We start from the raw sequence: 19,773 nt of genomic DNA on the forward strand, positions 1-19,773 counted from the left end.
AATACTACATGTCTGATGGAAACCCATCAATTCCAATTAGTCTGTCAACTAATTAGAAATCAGTTTCAAATTATTTTCAGCTGTCATGGGAAACAGAAAGAAGAAATCAAAGAAAACATTAAACAATAAGAAATCAAGTATAGTAAATCACCACTCAGAACAATTATGGGGTGCAAATTTTGTGACTTTTCAATACCTATAGCTGGCAAAACCAAGCAAGGCTTGCCATACATCAGCTAAGATTTTTGCAAAACCAAATTAAAGCCCCTGCACAAAACTGAAGTAGGGATTTCATTGCAGATCCACAGTCTAAAAGAAGATGACTACTGCTTCACTTGAACCAGAAGGCTAATACACTTCAAAAAAAATCTTTCAAATCTTGTAACATTTTTGGTAAACTACTTTTTACGCTTTGCTGTGCAAATAATTGTTTACTTCCTTGCAGGTGTTAACCCACAATTTCAATACAGTCTCTTTTTTTAAGCCTCCTACAGACAGAGTGCTTGTCTTTAACATTCAGTTTATCCTCTCCTTTCGTACACAAAAATAATATGCAATACACTGGTTGCTCAAAACACAACATAGTTCTGTGAGATAAGGGAGAAAGCACCTGCAATCTGACAATTACAGTTTAGCAAGCAGTCTATTTAGCAGTATAAATATAATGTAAATTTATAAATATCAGTATAAATACAATAGTTACATATTTACTCTTTATGGAATCACAGCACATAAATACATGTTATACTTGTACACGAATATATAACGTAGACACAATTTATTAAATATTTGACCAATCTTTATGCATTGCAAAAGAAGAAAGCAGCAAAACTAGAACAAGATGCCACACAACTGTGAAGAAAATCAACTGCTTTTCCTATTTCTAACTCACTGGTGTATGCTTTTTATATATTATAAATCACTAAGTTTTTACTCACTGTGAAGGCTGACAGTTTCTCAGTGTATTAAAAAATAAATATATTATTATCCTTGCCACTATTAATGGCATTTAGTATGCCATTACTACAATCTAGCCAGTTACATCTCACCCGTTCATCTAAGAACTAAGGTAAGACACTGCAGCGCTGGTGTAACTGCCCTCTGATCATTTGTGAATGCTGTCACCTCACACCACTACTGCCCTGGCTCTGACTGTCATGGAGAATGAAGCCTCAAGTCAAGGGGTTCTCTGCAAACTCAGGTGCTCTGTCAGATCCCTTCGCCAGCCTCACTCCATCTAAAGTCATCTTTGTAGATCCAACAGCAACAGTGGCATGAGCTGACACTCAGACATTTTAAATTACCAGGATAAGCAGTGGCATCAGGGGCAGTCCAAGTCAGCCAGCACAGCCACCGGTCTCATCAGAATGGGCATTCCCACAGACCTACCAGGGTTAGGAATAAACACAGATTGTGCAGATATCACAGTGCTGAACAATCTTATAAAAATGATGATGTGTAGTTTCATGATAAGATCAGGAAGTGAAGCAGCTGCTATGTAGAAACTGAACTACAGAGACCAAATATATCTCATCTTTTGTGGTGTACTAAAACATCTCACTTGGGGGGGTTTGGCTATTTCGGTTTTATTTTTTCAAACTTCAAAAAAACCCACTTTCAGCAACAATTTTCTTTCAATTAGCACAAGTTTACAAATGCAACAGAGGATTACCAACAGCAGCTGTTTGCTCCCCTCAGCTATGCTGTCAGTCAAGCGAGCTACCAGATTTTGCTTTATGTTACTGATTCAAGGATATCTGAACCCAACCTATGCTCAAACTGGAGACAAACAAGAATTAGCTTCTGCACGTGAGCACAAAGGACTATGCTGAGGCACAGAGGAACAGTTGTGAACAGGTCTCTGATTTATTATAAGCTCTCCAACACTTCTGTTGGGATGATGATGGAGACAAATCTTGAAAACATTAAGTACACTCCACCAGAAATCATCTTTTGGGTTTTATTTACCATCTGTTTGTACAAGAATGGTACAGCATGAAGAAAACAGAAGCAAGGCATCTCTACCAGTTCCTGTTTAGGATTGGCTCTTAGTATATAGTTCCACTACAGCTGAAAACCAATCATAAAAATCTGATCTAAAATACAAAAATACAGATAAAAATCAGGACAATAAAGCTTTAGAACTTTATTGTCTTGATGATACCTTCTTTCCACTGCAGAGCTGTACAAGCATCAGTGTTGCTGAACCAGCTAAACATCAAGGATGTAGTTCCACAAGATGGTCTGAGCTAAATTTTCATATTGCTAAAATCACGACATCTCCCTCTTTTCTCTCCTCCCTGCTCCACTCACATGTCCACTCTTGCACTGGTTCTGTTGCATACTGATTTCAAACCAGGTCTCCCCAAATTATTAAAAGCAGCACAAGACTAACCAAAATATTTTGTGCTGGGTAAGTGAGTTACACTGGCTTACTTAGTGATTATACAACTATCTGTTTGGTATTAGAAGAATTATGAACCACACGATGGGAAGGCAGAGAGGAGACCAGGATTTGAGTAGCAGAGGGCTTCCATCTCCACCCAGCTGTCATGGGGAACTGCAGCACATTCTCTGTAGAACATCTCCCTGAATGAGCTGGGTACACGGCCAGAGCATCAGAGAGCACTCCAAGGGGAAAGCAGGCATGCACAGCCCAGACACACTGTGCAACTTTGTCCTGAACCAGCCACTGAAAGGAGCAGCGCCATCACCCCTCCTCATTCACACCCACCCAGAGACATCTTGACCCCACTCTCACTTTGGACTAACAAGACAGGAAATAATTCAGAGTAAAGCTTTTTTTTTATCTCCTTGTTTAACTTCAGTTCCTTTCAGTTCCCTATATGGTTCATCATGCAGCCTCAAACTCATGCAGGAAAAAGCAAGGCAGGAATGGAAAACCAGGCAGAAACACTCACCTTTAGCAGGATCAGTTTAAAGGGCTTGCCAAAATACAATGAAAGCACACCAAAAAATCACACACTTGCTTAGCCCACGTTAAAGTTAAGGGCTCATCCACACTGTGACATTAGAAAATAAGAACAGCTGCAACTTCAGATGTAACAGAGGCTCACTTTATTTCCCTCCAAAGTAATCCTGATTTCTAATGGGTATACCCTGCTTCAGACATCACTATGACACAAAGAACAGCCACTCTCTCTCCACATTGTCACTATCTTCCCAACTTCTGTGCTTTACTGAATCCGAGGGCCAAATTACTACTGCCTCAACCAAGACTTTTGTCATTAAGCTTGACTTCTGTCAGCAAGTGGCCTTCACATAGACCATATAATGATGAGCTTTACTATGTTCAACAGGTCCAGCAAATAAAGCAGGAAGTGGACAACTCCACACATTACTCACTGCCATCACTAGACAGGATCTCTGGGTCTTTTTGGATGACAAAACCTAATACAAGTCCACATCTCATCACCAAGTTATTCACGCCCTGGCATTCTCCTGAGTCAGTTACAACTTGATTTGCCCATATTCACTACATACGATCCTCAAAAAAAAAAAATTCTTCAGCATGAGAATGTGGATGAGATTGCACGGGCATGATGGAATCTACAGTGCAGGAAATATTCAACAATACACTTGACTGTGCCCGGGACAACCCAATCTACAACCCTCTTGCAACAGAAGCCAGGACCCCATGATGTCTAGAAGCTGCTTTTGACCTGAACCTCTACCTAACTTGATATTTCCACATACAGCTTCTTCTTTTCCATCATACTTTCAAAGTCCACATATCCTGTCATACTTTCAATCATTCTCTATTTCAAAATTGATAAAATGTCAACAGTAGAATTAGATATATTCACTTCTGTAACAACCATCTTCTTCGTGATTACAACTCTTCACACCTACCCAAAGGTAGAAATCTGTTTAATTTCTAAAGGCCTATTTGTCAACAATATGAAATATTCTAAGCAAAAGCATTTTCCCTTCTGCTTTTGCTCCACAGTTTGCATACAGAACGAAAATTTCTGCAAAAAAGTTTTAAAGAATTAAATGTTTATAGAGTCCAGCCCATTGACTGACACATATATTCATAGAAAGAAATAAGATTCTTCCTACAGCCTTGTAAACGCAACAATTCTTTGAATTCAGAGCAGAACCTCCCAATACTTTGTGAACAGTACTCTTATACAATTATCCTAAATTAAAGCACACCAAATAAAGTGTAAATTGAATATTACAATGGACAAAATAAAGCATTTACTAAAGAGGTGTCAAATGATTCACACCAAGGACAGTGCACAGATTTCAAAGAAATGGAAGATAATGATTAGCTTGTATCATTGTTGCTCAATTCCTTCCATACGACACTTTTTTAACCTGAAATAAATCTGTGCAAATTCATAAATGTATTCCTGTTATACTTTTCATTAGTTTCATCAATAAAACAAGTATTGTCTTACCATATCTTCTTCTCCTGAAGTAAAACCCTTGGTAATTCATACTTATCATTGCTTTGGAGACTGCCTGATTGATCAATGTTTTCAAGAAATCAAGTAAGGCATGTATTCCCTATACTCCCAAATTAGGGAGGATAACTTGCAGTTTCTAAGCAATGAAACCTGTATGGAGCAGAGGTACTCAGCAGTTTATCTGGAGTACATCCATGATTTTACAAAATACATAGATTTAAGTGTTGTAAATACACAAAATAAAAGCTGCTGGGTAGTTTATGCTAACACCAGATTCTGTGGCTATACTTTTTAAGCAGCCATGATGTAGCCATTACTAGGTCAAATAGGTAAAGTTAATTGGCAAGAACTCTGCATTAATACAACTCAGCAGTAGAAATGATGTAACTTACCAAGTTATGTGACTGGGGAAAAGCATATTTTGTGAGGACTTCAAATATATCTCTTCTACTGTGCCCTTCTTGTTTTAATGCAAACCGTAAATTCCTCATATCCTAAAACAAAGCCATTATCTGTTAGGTGAACCAAAGCTGTAAGATGCTTCTCTCTGTACAAGTGCTATATTATACACTAAACATGATTTAGAATCTGCTTGTAACACAGCTCAAGTCCTGTTCAGTTTTACTTCTTATCCCATAAAATAGAATAGAGTGTAAGAATTGTAAAAATAAAGCAGCACCACACTCTGTGCTACAAACGCCACTTTGACATGAAGCCATCAGAAATGGCTCTATTTGATTCACTAAAAAGTCTCACCAGCTACTGAAAGTTTGCAGGATGGGAATTACCGTGTTTTTGAAAGAAACACTTGCCAATAATCTGTGTAGAACACATTGTTCCTATGTTCTCATCACTGGGGTCAAAAATAAGCAATCTGCACATTGACTGCTAAGACTCAAATGAGCACATGCTCGATTAATGAATCCAGCAAAGGACCCTGAATTATCCACTGGGAACTCCCCCCGTGACTGTCATGGTGCCCATTTTTTGTAAGACTATAGATTTTTTTACATAAACTTTTCACTGGCTTTATAGTTTACAAAGACCCCATCTGAGGTGTTCTTGAAAGATACCAGAATTATTAAAAATATTCCTTTTAGAACAAATGAAATAAAGCAGTGCAGGAATAAGGCCCTAAAATACAACTACTGTGCAAAACCTTGTCAATTAGTGATCTGGAAAGCAAGACCAATACCTGTGCTTGAATGCAAAGAGGACAGTTAAACAGCCCTTTATACAAAAGGTATTTTTCTGTCCAGTTTCAAGAAGCTCTTTTTAAATTCAACGTAAGCATGTACTTTTTCCTTCCTACAAATAGGTAATCAGTGAGAAAAAAACCTCTAGATTTCATTTCCTACTGAATTATTGGAAAGTCTTACTTTACAGGTTATATCTAATCCATAAGAGTTCTCTCCTCTGCTTGAAGCTCCTCCCATTTTTTCAATCCTTGAAATTACTCCCAGTGGAACATTCAATATCACAACTGGATCCTGCAAGAAAAGTTTTGAGTAAGGAAAAGATTAATGTGAAAAGAAGACTCAAGCAAAATGTTCTTATGCATTCCAGAATAGAAAGCAGACATGAAATACATACAGGAAACAAAAGCATGTTTCTGCCTTGGAGTCTCCTCTCCCAACATGTTAGGAAGTCTGTACAGTCACTCTACAGCCTTGAGCATCATCCAGTTTAACATGCTACAAAAATACTTCATGCCTTGTTCAATATGCAGGAAAAGAGGTGGCAACACCCTCAGAGATGCCTTCTGCTACATACTGATTGCCCCTGCCTGCTAATATTGCTTTATTGATATACAGCATAAAGTAGAACTAAACAAAAAAAAGACCTTACTCGTACAGTTAGCCAAAACCAGAAAGACCTTAGCTCAATAGTCCCAAATCCTTATTTTTTAAAAAAACCCATATTACAAAACAGATTACAAGCACATTTTATGCTCTTCCATGTCACTGCTTATCAAACACATTACCACTCCCTGCACCCACAAAAGGTTCTATTGATCAAAGTATTTTTCTTTTCTAACAGTAAGGACAATCAAAGTCTCGGTTTACTGACAGCTATTTTAAGAACTGTTGCACATCATTAGTTGCTGCTCTTGATCTATCACAGATTAAGTGTAAAGGGAACAGCTATCAAAAAAGCTCTGACAGACAAAAGATAAAGTTATCAGTTCACTGTAAGTGATCAAACTGTAATTTTACCAGGCAAAAATCACACTTTTACAACACATTTAACTTTAAAGGACTTCTGTTTTAATACAGATTTCTCAGTGGCACAAAGGCAATTACTATTTAGTCATTACAGAATTAAGATATGGTTATTACAAACATTACAGACCATTTCAAGCAAAAAGCCTCCCATGCAATTCTACAAGCACGTGTGCCAAAACTGAAATAAATGAACTGGCCACAAAATAAATCAAAGGCGGTGGGGGTGAACGGAAGAGAGTTTAAAGCCAACTCATCCCATGAAGTAATTGTGGCATATTACTCACATTTTCCACACTTCTTAGGTACAGCCTGTAGTTTGTGATGTACACTCTTCCTTTAACAGGGCCATTAAATGGACACATATAAATAACATCCTTGTCTGTAAGAAACATAGTATTTCGTAAAAGATTATGAAAAGACAAAATGGGAACTAAGGACAGTATCACTCAAGTAGCAGTAAAATAAAATGAGAGCTGTACTCATAAGAGCCACTCAGAGGCGAATGAATTTAGAAAGTAATACATCTGAGTTTTATCTCCTTGAATTATTAAAAAAATTTGGAAGACTCATATACTAAACTTGCCCAAATTAAGTGCACAGATTTCAGTAGCCTTCCCTAGTTATATTTGTGTTTTCTTTCTCAGCACTACACAGGAGAGGGCAGGACATAGAACAGGGAGTACTGTGATTACTGTAACGTAGCCTATTCACCATCCCATAACAAATACATTGCTGATACTATTACACCATTCTGTAAACAATTCTCTACTGAAGTAGAGTTCAAATTGTAGAGTGTTTAGGAAATTCACCATGCTGCAGAGAAACATTACATTTCAATTTGAGGCAATCAAACAGAGTAGGGCCATCAGCAGTGTTTCAGCAAGGACAGTAACAGAACAAACACTAACACATACCACTCAAAAAGATTTAAGTGAAGCAATGCAATCAGAATCAGAATCCTTCAAGCTGGAAAAGACCTCTCAGATCATTGAGTCCAACCATGACATTGAAGACTTCCATTTATTTTTCCCTGTCCACTCATTTCTTTAAGCCCAATCTATTTACCAGCCTTGCACAAAAAGTGCCTATTTCACTGCAGTGCCCCAAAGCACAGCCAGTTTTCATAAGGATCACATCACACATCCATCTTAGTCCCACACCCTCTCCCTTACACCTTCTTCATTAAAAACAAAACTACTTCCTCTGAATTACCACTTTGCTCTCAACTGAGCCAATCTTGTTTACAAATCCACCCAACAAAGCCGGGCATAGGGGAGGAGAAGCAGCACAAGTAAAAGACAGACCCCAGCAAAGACTTCCATTTCAGGAAGAGCTTCCATGAAGAAAAGAAAACTAATACACTCATCTCCCTTATGCTACCACACTTTTGTATGTAAAGGCCAACAAGAGCAGAGGCGCCCTGTTCACGCCCTGTTGCGTCAAGGAAGCATAAGATGGTACTTTGGGAATTCACATTTAGACTTGGATTCCACACTACTCTACAACGTATCAATGCATACTGGGTGGCACATAGAATTCTCTTGACTTCCAAAAGCTTGGAGGATCTCTCATCACTCAACATGTGCTACTTAATCTGTAGATACAATTATGACATGACTTGCAATTTCTTTCTATTGGAAGATCTGCCATGTGAGGATGATTAAAAACCAAGATTTTAAAGACTTAGAAAGTTATTTGTGATAAATGATAAAAAGTCCCTTTCACAATTTCTTTGAAAAATTCATTACATTCAAGCATGACTTACCTTTGCCCCCCACCTAAACCAGTCCAAATTACAAAACAGTTCAGTGAGATATAAGTGTCTGCCAGACTGCTGAACATCACTGCATCAGGCAGCCATGGAGCTTCATACCTGTAACCCTGGTCTCTCCTGGCAGACGAGGTATTTCTTCATTTTGTTCCCAGTTAGTCCCATCTTTTAGAGTCTAAAGAGAAGCACAAGAGCACACCACGGTTTATTTACAATTTCAAGTTCCAGATTAAAAATAAAAAAGCCCAAACTTAAAGGTAATTCCTGCATGGGAAAGAACAGGTCTTGCCCAAGTAGGAATTCACACACTGAACCAAAACAGGAATACACACCACTATCTTAAAATACAACTATGAAACATTTAAAGGTTGAACAGATCTGAAACATAAGCAGGTTTTAGTCTTCTCCTAAAAGAATAGTCAGTTATATTTGTATTAAATTGGAATTAAACCTCTATACTCTAAATACTCTGGAAGTTTTGTGCATTTAATTTTCCAAGTACACTGGGCTTGGAAGAACAAATCAACTGAAATTACTTAAGCAATGTACTCACAACTATCACACACAATCTACTCATTTGTGACTTTCCCACGTTCAGTAGTTTCTGTTTTCTTGCACCCAGGTTACATTTTCTTCAGCTGCACAGCATTAGAAAGCAGAGGGGGATGGTATTTAGATTGTTTCATGTATTTTTCACTGCAGATGAACATCTTAAAACTGAGCCAGACAAATGTAACAAGGTATAACTTAGCAATTGCAATATAGAATCTTTCTAAGGCAACGAAGTGCCAAAAATTTTCAAGCATGCCACAGAATATTTCAAGGTAGAAAGCAAGGATAAGACTAAGTATATTAGAATTGATTTTAAGGAGGGTCTCGTTAGCTATGATAGAGAACACTTTGCCTATCCACTCCAAAAGATATTTAAATCATCTCAGTTAACGGCATAAGAATTTTAGCAATAAAAATAAGTATAGACATTCAATAAGCCATTTAAATACTTATTTTTCTAACCAAATATACAAGACAATGATCTCTGGGAACTCTGATGTAAAAAAATAAAAACATGAAAAAAGTTACACTCACCCGTTTGCTTGAGGAGTTCTCCAAGGAGTTTGAATTATATTTAGGTGCAGATGATGAGGCCATGCCAGGTATCTGACAAGTAAACACAAATCGGAGACTTAAACTTCCTCCTGAACTACAGACTATTTCCAGGAGAGATTTTAGACTTTTGAGGTCCACAGGTAGACATCAAGAACTTACAAGAATGTTTTGCAAGGTACTAGTAATTCAAAAAATTACACAATGCCTTGTAATTGAAGGTTACTATTCAAAAACATCCAAATCTAACAAGAAATTCATTACTAGCTTTGCAATCAGGCCTTATTATAAGGAATATTCTGACTCAAGCTCTCTATTGGAATTCAGATGTTGGAATACGAGTATTAGTTCAGTAAACAGACATTAGAGTGCTTATTTTAAGTCACTGTATACACATATTATGAAATGCAACCTACTTGGAGTATTATTGCACAGCTCTCAAAGTCACAAGCATGTCAATACACTCAAGTGTTTCAAGTTTAAAAAACAAAACAAGAAAAAGCAGGACTTCCACAGTACTTCTCCAGTTAAAAACAATCCCCCATTTCCTAACTGGAGCTTCAGTTACTACACCAAAAGAGTGAGTGTCCAGCCTGCTGGTCTGAACAACATTCATGTATTTAAAGGAAAAGGATTTTATTTATTTTTTAAATGGTATTAATTAAAGACAAAATCTCGCGTGTCATCACAAGATGATTCATCATCTTAATTTCCCAACATTGCACAAGTGAATTCTAGAAATAACACTGGGAAAACGCTTCCCTTTCACTACTCACACACCCTTCATCAACTGATCTGACATCACAGCAGTCTTGAAGAGATTCTGTTTGTTTGCTTGTTTGGGAGAGTGGGGGAGGGGGGGGGAGGACGATTACAGACTACACAGTTGTCATTTCTATTGCACAGATTTGTAGTCTTTGGAAGGCACTTCCTCTCCCCTCTCAACACCGGGAAGTTTGGCCAGATCTCTGCACCATGACAAAGCAGCCCACGCTCCTGTGTAACAGTGGGCTGACCGTGACACACTAAACTGCAAGAGGCAAAATGCTCTGACACCACTTTAGCAGTACAGGAGTGTGTCTGTGCAGGAATAAAGTGGAAAACCACACCCTGAAGTTCTATGGGCTTGTTACCCAACTCTTTCATATCTCATTAAGAACACAGGAAACATGACATTGTGTTTTAAACTGTAATATTCAGTGATACAGTTTATCAGTAAAAAATCACATCCCTCCACAAAAAAAAAAAATTAAAAAATTAAAAAGGAACACACATTCAGTTGAAAAAATGAAGAAAAAAGCTTTTGAATGCCACAGAGCCTGTGTTACCCTGTCACACAGAAGTTATTTCTTCCCTTCTGGGTCTCCAGCTATCTCAACTTTCTCCAAACACTGAAACAAGGGCCCTGAAATCATTTTAGCGCAACAGCAACAATTTAAATGAAAATCTATTAGCAATCAAAATTAAATCATTGTCCTTTCAACTACCCTCCACAAAAATACTGTTGCAATACTGGAGTCTAATATTTTGACCATAGAGTATTAAGAGAAGATATTTGCACAGCTTTTCCTTCCTTGCAATATCTTACATACTATCAACTTAAGGTAGATTCAATTTTTGCTATATTGCTATGCCAACTTGTCAACACCCAGTATTTGCTCAGATTACTTTCCTTAATTTATAGAAGTTTAAGGTTTTATAAAGATAAAAGGCATATTTACTCAGAATGTTGTTTTAAAAAAATTTCCTTTATGAAGTGGCTTTTTTTCATATTTTAAATGAGAAATGCCAGGTGACACAAAGGCACAGCAGCTCCAGTTTTCCTATGTCAGAAGAGACTAAGTAACTGGAGATTTTAACTGGAACTCACGTAAATTTAAATTAAGGCTGCACCAACCACAAGAGACAAGAGAGCACAAACAAGCCCTACAAAAATGACTTTTAAAGGATGTGACAACCCTGAACAGATCTGCACTGCAAAATGGAAATTCTGACTGCAGCAGGTACCAGCACACCCAAGCTGGCTGTTGATCCTGCAACCACAGCTACTTCAGCAGCAAAGCCACAGGAAGAGCTCAGCAGAGGCCACAGGAGCCCACCCAGGACCCTGGACACTCACCTCAGAGCCAGCCCACTGCCAAAGCTCAGAAAAACAGAAGCTTGTTTGGACACTCCTTATGCCTTCCAATTGCAGCGCGCTCCTGCTGCTCACACAGGGAACAGCACCAAGTGCTTCAAAAGCCTTCCGTGTGCTCCTGTGCCTTCTGTATTATTTCCTCCCCTTCCCGCACATTCACTAAGTTTGGGCTGAATAGGAGCATTACATGAGGTGAGTTAAGATTCTGAAATAATCCAGAACACTGAATATAACTCACACTGAGATGTGGAAAAGTTAAAAGAAACAGGCAGAGATCCTTTCAGGTTCTCAGAAAAAATTTTCCTTGAGGAACCTGACAATACAGCAGGACAGAGCTTCCCTTCCCTTCCCTCCCCTCCACGCTGCCACCTGCCCAGGCCACTTCAAGCAAACAAGATGTGTGTGGTCTTGCAGCAGCTGTTTATATCTCTGTGCATGCAAATTTACTTTGCCTAAGATTCCCCCAACTCTCCATGAGACCCACTTCTTTAAACATACTTTACAGTGAGAATAAATTCATTATCTGACTTCAATTTCTATAGAAAACTACACTCTAGAATTACAACCAACTACTCTGTTTCATTTCCAACACTTTAATGATGCAAATTAGACTTATTCAGAGCTAATCAAGTTGAATAAATATGTAATGAAGATAAGGTGTTATCTGTCATGGTATTTTTTAAATCCATCAAACATTTTCACTAAAATTAGTGTCAGTAAATTTCATCAATATGCAAGTGGAAGAATTCTTCTAATGCTACAAAAATTTTGTTTTGAAATCCAGTCATACATAAAAATCCCAAATACTGATAAGCGTATTTATAACCACCCACATTTCTGTAAGTAAACTATGTCCTAGTAATTAATTATAGAGCACTCATTAGACAGCATTTAGAACAGTGTCCACTGTTGGACACCAGTACAAGGCAGGCATTGATAAATCGCAACAAGTTCAGCTGAGGTTTCCCAAGAGGAACAGAACATGGAGCACCTGCCCTACAGCGAGAGGCTGAAGGAGCTGGGAACTGTTCAGCCTGAAGAAGAGACAGCTTCGGTGGGGACCTCACAGCTGCCCACTGCTATCTCTGAGGTAGTTGCTGAGAAGGCAGAGCCAGGGTAGTGGTGAGTGACAAGATACAACAGAAATCAAAACAAACTAGATTCCAGCTTGATTTCAGGGAAAAAGAACAACAACCCCCTTCTTTTGCACTGTAAGGCAGTCAGGCTGTGAAAACAGGGACCAAGGAGGTTGCAGTCTTCCTCTTCAGAGGTTTCTTACACCCAGCTGAATAGAGCTTTGAGCAACTAGGTCTGATCCTGCTTTGTGCAAGGGGTTGAACTGGAGGCCTCCTGAAGACCCTACCAACTTGGATTATGCTATGATTCTGTGATCTTCAGACAACAGACAAGATTAAGTTCTCATTAAAAGTACCCATCAAACAAGGGCACACCCTTAAGGAAGTGAACTTCACTGTATCAAGAGAAAACAAGTTTCCAAAACCATTTAAAACGAACATGAAATATTTCCTTTTTTAGTATTATTTCTTTTTCTGTCTAACTGTAGAAGCAGCTTCTGGCAGCCTCCCAAAGTAATACTGCCATGAACAATTCAAAGAACTTACTCCACCACAGTCTTAAAATAGCTACAACTTTCTCATTATCGCAGAGCAGCAGTAGTCCTTCCACACAGGGAGAAATCTTTCAAGTAGTTTTCCACTGCAAGCACATTTTATTCCCCAGTATCACTTGTGTATTTCTACACTTGCACAAAAATTGATAACCTGTCAAAGCTCACACTTGACAGCAGCTGAAAAGAGAGTTACTCTGCAAATTTAAAACAAATCAGATTTGTGATTTGTGTTATTCTGCAGTTACAAATAGCTGAACATTCATTCCTCAATCGAGAATAGCAAGGAGACAAAGCAATTTTACTGGATTTAACTTGAGCTAATAAACAAAGCTTTGTTAAAGTTATCAGAACTTAATATAGTAACACTATCAAGAAATGGAGGCTCCAGTGATCTTACAATAACAATTAAACTACTTGGAATCTGTATTTTCATTAAACATGATATTTATACTTCTGCTTCCTAGGATTCATGGGAACGGAGAGACACAGAGCAGTGTTTGAAAGGCGTGCTGGTAGAGTTTTCTTTGCTATAGTAACAACATACAGAGCCAGTATGAATATACTGCCTTGTGTTTCCCATAATAAAATTAAAAGTATAAAATACAAAGTCCTAAAACCAAAGGCATGTCTGTCAGAACCACAACTGCACAGAAGAGATAATACAAAATATGTAGGAGTTCAGAAATAACATTCAGACTAGAGCAGAACTCTAGGAATTTCTAAGACAGCATCAAAGTTAAGCTAGGACAACCATGAAGGAAAAAGGAAAAAAAAAAAAGTAGTGCACCCTAAGTATTAAGCAGAAAACAACATAAATCCTTCACAAAATATATATGGAAAAGCAGCAGTCCTGAAGTGTCAAGCCAACAACAGCATCTAAGTTATCAGGGTCACCAAAATAAGCATCAGCATTTTTAACACTAGTAAATAGGTATTTAATCTAATGAAGTCAAGAGTAGTCATTCATCTTACTAAAGGTTAATAAAATTTTAGGACAAGATATAAAGACATACAGGGGTACAAAACAAGTCACAAGAAAAATCTAAGGCAATGAAGGCAGTTTTCCAGACATCAGCTGTCCCTAACAAAACAGCACCAATCAAACAAAATGAAACATAGTGAGACAACAGAGCAACAACCAACTAATCAAGTCCACAGAAATAAATACATCTCTTTCAAACTCATTTAACCAGTTATATTTTACAACAAGGAACTACACTCAGAAACAAAAATAAGGTAGCAGAAGTCTCCAAAGTTACAATGCTACAAAAAATTAGCACAAAGCAGAGCATTCCAGTTTCAAAAAAGGTACAATATGCAAACAACTAAAACCCCACAGATAATCCACACCAGAGAAATACTTGCTGATACATATTTCCAAAGGATATAAACCCAACAACAATTTCCTGCAACAGTGAAAGATACCGATGCAGGGGGAATTTAGAAGCAAAACTCCTGGGGATGGAAGGGACCTCTAGTCATCTGGTCCAATCCCCCTGCAATGAGCAGGGGCATCTTTAAGTAGATCAGGTTGCTCAGAGCCCTGTCCACCCTGACCTCAAATGTTTCCAGGGATGAGGCATCCTGTCTGGGCAACCTGTGGCAATGTTTCACCATCCTCACTGGGGAAAGCTTTTTCCTTTAACTAGTCTAAATTGACCCTCTTCCACATTAAACCATCACCCTTGTCCTATCCAAACAGGCCCTGATAAAGCTTGCACCCATCTTTCTTCTAGACCCTCTTCAGGTTCTGGAAAATGCTATAAGGTCTCCCTGGATCCTTCTCTTCTCCAGGCTGAACATCCCTGACTCTCAGCCTGTCTTCACAGGAGAGATATTCCAGATCATGATCATTAACCATAATGTTGTTCGTGCTCTCTTATCGCAATTGGTAGACCACAGAATCTCCTATTTCTTCTTTACCATCACAGTTACAGGGTCTAAAATTCTTCCAAGCATAACCTCTTAGTAATGGAGGCCACAGCCCTCACCTTTGCTTGAGTGGATCCTCATGATTCTACTGATCTGAGACTGGACTGTGCCACCAGTTGGTCTTCTCCCCTTGTGTCTAAATTACATTCCCTATTCACATGTACTTACTAAATCTACTTTTTCCAGGGAAATCATATGAGTTTTCAAGTCTCTTTGAAAGCCTTCCCAATTCAAGTTGTAACCAGAACACACAAAGCATGCCAGCAGTGCAAACTTCCATGGAATACTGTCCATGTAGAATCTATCTGCCCTTCTGCACCAAAGTTTCCAAGTCAGTTAAATCAAAAAACTGTATCCTATAAAAAGAGTAGCACAAAACCCCTCTCAATCTGAAGCTGTTTGCTCAGCACCAATTCTCCACCAGGCTTTCCATCCCTAAGAAAGATGCACTCCGGAACTGTTGCCAACTCTCTGCTAGACTGTACAGCAGCTGCACAACTCAACACGGACTGCTGAATTTGTTTGTGAAGAGCCAGAAACGCTCCCTCTCCCAGAAAAAGCATTGTCTTGTTCTCTAACGTGCCCTGCATTTGACAGGACAAGTCATTGTCCCCAAAGGATTCAACACAAACAAAATTCACAACAGTCAAGTGACGGCTAATTCACCAAACAAATTACAAGTGCATCACTTGCCTCCCCACTCAGATTTTACAGGCTCACTGTAGAAGGGCGTTTTCAGGATATTAGAAGGAAGATCTTGCACTAACAAAAACTGGTATCCTGACAGTGGAAATCTACAAATGGCAGCAAAAGAAACAGCTTGGCAGAAAATTTCTCAGTGCCACCAGATGCTAAACACTTCTATGTATAACGTTCCTAAAAAGAAAAGCCTCTTGTAGCTTGTACATGGAAGCCAGGTATTGAATAAAGAATAGCTGGAGGAAGCAAAAAAATCCTCAGATCTGTCTTGACTGATATTTCTCCTGTCAGCATTTGAACTTTTTTGCTTTAGTGTCTTAATGTTTCAAGGAATTTTACTCCCACCCTTTATTCAAAATAAATCACAATTTCCAACAAGACCTAACATAAAGGTCTTTAACATTACTTTTTCTAATTATTAACCCAATTGCTTCCTCCCTTCAAATTACATTGAAAATATAGCTTAGAGTGATATCCTAGCTTTTATCCTGGCAAGCTTTCTTTTAAGAAAATTACAAGTCCTCTCACAAAGAGAGGTGACAGTAGAACACATGCCATCATGGATCTGATAGTTAGGTATTTTTCCTGCTTTATATCACCATTACAAAGGAAAAAAGTACCTTCTTTAGTAGCAAGAAGTGTAATTATTAGCTAAGGCCTGTTTACCAGCAACTGCCAAGAGTCCTATTCCTTGCAATTTATGCTAACAATCATTTCTGTCCAGTTTTACCCACTTATTGCTAATCTTGTATTTGTTTTATGTGTATCACCTTTCCCTTGCCACGATTATCTTTTTTCCTAGACTGCTTCTTAATATTCAATCTGGTAGCCGAGTTCTAAAGTGGAAGCTCAGTCCTGTGAGTGGATCAAAGGAAGCAGTGGTTTTCCCTCTACCAGTTAAATCTAGCTAGATTAGGTGGCATGACAGAAGTGAGTGGGTTTCTTAAGGAACCATTTGTCAGATTACCTCTAGAATCAACATTACATCTGTAGGAAACCTGTGCCTGAAGGCTGATCTGTGGCTTTCTAAACCCACCCAGTCTATTTTCACTACTTTGCATCCCCTGCAGGGAATGCATACCTCCCACATTGTCAAAAGCTGATGCACTTGACAGGAAAGCCTATGGGATAGCAAACACAGCTTCCAAGTTTTCTATTAAGAAAGCCTTCGGTTGCTCCCTGCTCATTCTTCTTGAAAGATATCCCCTTAGGCCACTGTAGTTCTATTGCTAAAGATTTAACTGATGATTCCACAAGCAAAATGGAAATTTTATCTGTTACACAATGATATACTGTATTTAAAAATGACACTGTAACAGTTAAAACTACATCCCCTACTCAGACTTTCCTCCCAACTTTCCTTTAAGAACATGTACAACCCATCAGACTCCTCCTCTGCCATCTGCTGTTTAGTTCCCTCTTCCACTACATAGTGCCAAGGAGAAAGTACCATTCTGAGCTGGTCTGTGCTTAAAAAAGTAGACTAAGTACACTATGACGTCAAAGACTATGATGAAGTCATTTACAAACTGATGTTTGCTTCCATCCCTGAGAAAGGGGAGATTGGCACTACCCTGCCTAAGTCATTCACGGGGCAGCACCACGCTTCTGGGGGTGCTCTCTTTCAAGCAACAGGCAGGGACTTCGCTGGGCACAGAAACTTGGATCCTTTCCACACGGATGGGTCCAGTCACATCCCAGTCTCTGCTGTACAGCCTTTCCACACACTACATGCAACAACACAGCAAAAACGTTGTGCACCAGTTACTTCAATATCGTTGGGAAAAAAACAGATCCCATCTTACACAAAAGTGTACTACAGTCTACTTAAAGGCACTTACTTTTGTTCTTGCTTGCTCAGAAGTCTCCAGATTTAACAAGTCATTTCAGCTGTATAAAATACAGATGCCCACTTCAGTGTCAGATGGCAGAAAAACTGTGTTCATTCCTTCAACTTTCCAACAACATTTGACTTTTGTGCTGTAGTTGGCCCCTAACAGGAATGGAACAGGTAGGAAGACATTAGCACTGCCAGAAAACATCAACTGCCATTACTTTTAAAAACTTCAGAAAGGAAGCAAAATCCCAGAATAGTTGCTGTTAAAAACATTCTGGAGAAAGGAAACAAACAGTACTAGTTCTTTTTATGGTTTACCTTATGTCAGGAGGTTTGGCATCAAATACGTGGAATTGAGAACTTTCTCTTCTAAAATTCTAAGAACTGGTTTTAAAATGTTGCTAAGTCAGTTTCTTTTCCCAAATACACTTAGGAATGACTTTCATATGAAAGTTGCCATGTAACTTGGCAAAGTCAGAAGGAATAGACCATGAAACAAAAAACTTATTTCTACCCGATTCAAGTTCTTAGAGAAATTAAAATTAGTATGTTGTGTCCTTTAAAACAACACACACAATATTTACAGTTTTACAGTCACTTCTCATTAAATCAGTCGTGCACTCTAAATTAACTATCGGTAATTAACCCTGTAACTCTACATACAGGAAAATACAATAGCACTAGGGTTTGATCAACCCTGATGGTGCTACATGCCCATCTCTTTTGCAAGTGTGTTTTCTGTGAGTTTACTTCTGACCAAGCATAGAATGATAAACAGTGCAAAAAGGGAAAATTCTACTTTTTATTGAAAACAGCTCTATAGCTCATCTCCTGGGACACTTGCAGGGCCAGAAGTTCTGTGTATTAAGACTCTGTTAATAACTGTGCAGCCTAACTTTTTTAACCACCTAAACCACAAATTAACTTTAAAAAGAAACCTATAGCAGGGAAGAGGTTCTGGTTTTACGTCATACTATTCCTGTAACATGAGATACCTGGTCCTTCAAATCTGGCTAATGATGAACAAAGGTATGGCCACTAGCAAGCAACGGGCACAATTCCTGCCCCAGAAAAGGAGCTGTGCCACAGAGCCAAGGTACTTTTTAAACACTCAGTTTTTGGCTGCCAGAATAGGCACTGACAATCTACTGACCCACGACAGAACACTTAACACCCAGTTTGCCTATGCTGCTTTCTATAGCACTAGGAAAAATAAGGCTTTCTGTGAAAAAAGGTAATACTCTTCTTATGCTCTTAAAACACGTACACCTGAAAAAAACCCACACCAACAGACCAAAACCCACCAACTACACAAAGCAGAAAACATGCCTTTTGATTGCCGCAACACAAAAATCAGCAAGCAAAAAGTCCGTCATCTTCAAGAATCATTTCATGCTTTAAGTCAACTAAAAAGTTTGCTCTGAAATGGAAGGTTTCAGCTTTTCAGCCGTGAACACTGAAAGAAGTAACATGCCTCAGAACAAAATTTAAGCCAGTCAGAAATGAACGCGACAGCGGCTTAAAGGTCTGATGGCGAATCAAGAGCACTCGGGATATTCTCACATCACAGGAGACGACTTAAGAGGAAAGGTAAAAATTACACTTCAGAGGTGTCTTCGCTGAGCCCCGACACTTCAGCAACGCCTCGCTCCCGGAGGGATGCTGCACACCGGGGCGTGAGCCAGGAGAAGCCGGAGCCCAGCGGCCACGAACAGCCCGGGCAACCGAGCCCCGCCAGCCGCTGGGCCTCACCGACACTCCCCAGACCCACGGACACTGCCCGGGCCCCGCACCGACACTACCGGGCCCCGCACCCGACAACGCCTGGGCGCCGCACCGACACCGCCGGGCCCCAACGACGCACAGCGGCCCCGCATGGACTCCCCCCGACAGCCCCGGCTCCGCGCCGTCCCTCACCCACACTCACCGCGCCGCCGCCGCCGCCACGGGCCCCAACGCCGCGCTCACGTGACGGGCCCGCGCCCGCCCCACGCCGCGGGGG

The 19,773-nt window shown here is 39.3% G+C and overlaps 1 protein-coding gene across 4 annotated transcripts in view; it reads right to left on the reverse strand.

Annotated features, from left to right (window-relative positions):
* Positions 1-19,755, reverse strand: part of MTM1 (myotubularin 1) — a 46,240-nt gene extending 26,485 nt beyond the window's left edge. For 3 of the 4 annotated variants that reach the window (XM_042039907.1, XM_042039906.1, XM_042039908.1), the window contains exons 1-6: positions 17,776-17,927; positions 9,519-9,590; positions 8,535-8,607; positions 6,946-7,040; positions 5,816-5,926; positions 4,829-4,930 (exon numbers count right to left, since the gene is read on the reverse strand). In XM_042039907.1, coding sequence (XP_041895841.1) covers positions 4,829-4,930; positions 5,816-5,926; positions 6,946-7,040; positions 8,535-8,607; positions 9,519-9,581 — 444 coding nt within the window. In that variant the 5' untranslated portion in view covers positions 9,582-9,590; positions 17,776-17,927. Of the gene's footprint in view, positions 1-4,828; positions 4,931-5,815; positions 5,927-6,945; positions 7,041-8,534; positions 8,608-9,518; positions 9,591-17,775; positions 17,928-19,698 lie in introns of those variants that run through there. The other variant, XM_042039905.1, reaches the window with a different exon arrangement.
* Between the last annotated feature and the right edge of the window lie 18 nt (positions 19,756-19,773).

The sequence above is a fragment of the Corvus kubaryi genome, unplaced genomic scaffold (assembly GCF_017639235.1).
Source record: "Corvus kubaryi isolate FWS band 111438036 unplaced genomic scaffold, C.kubaryi_AGA036_p1.0 37395, whole genome shotgun sequence".
Lineage (NCBI taxonomy): Eukaryota > Metazoa > Chordata > Aves > Passeriformes > Corvidae > Corvus > Corvus kubaryi.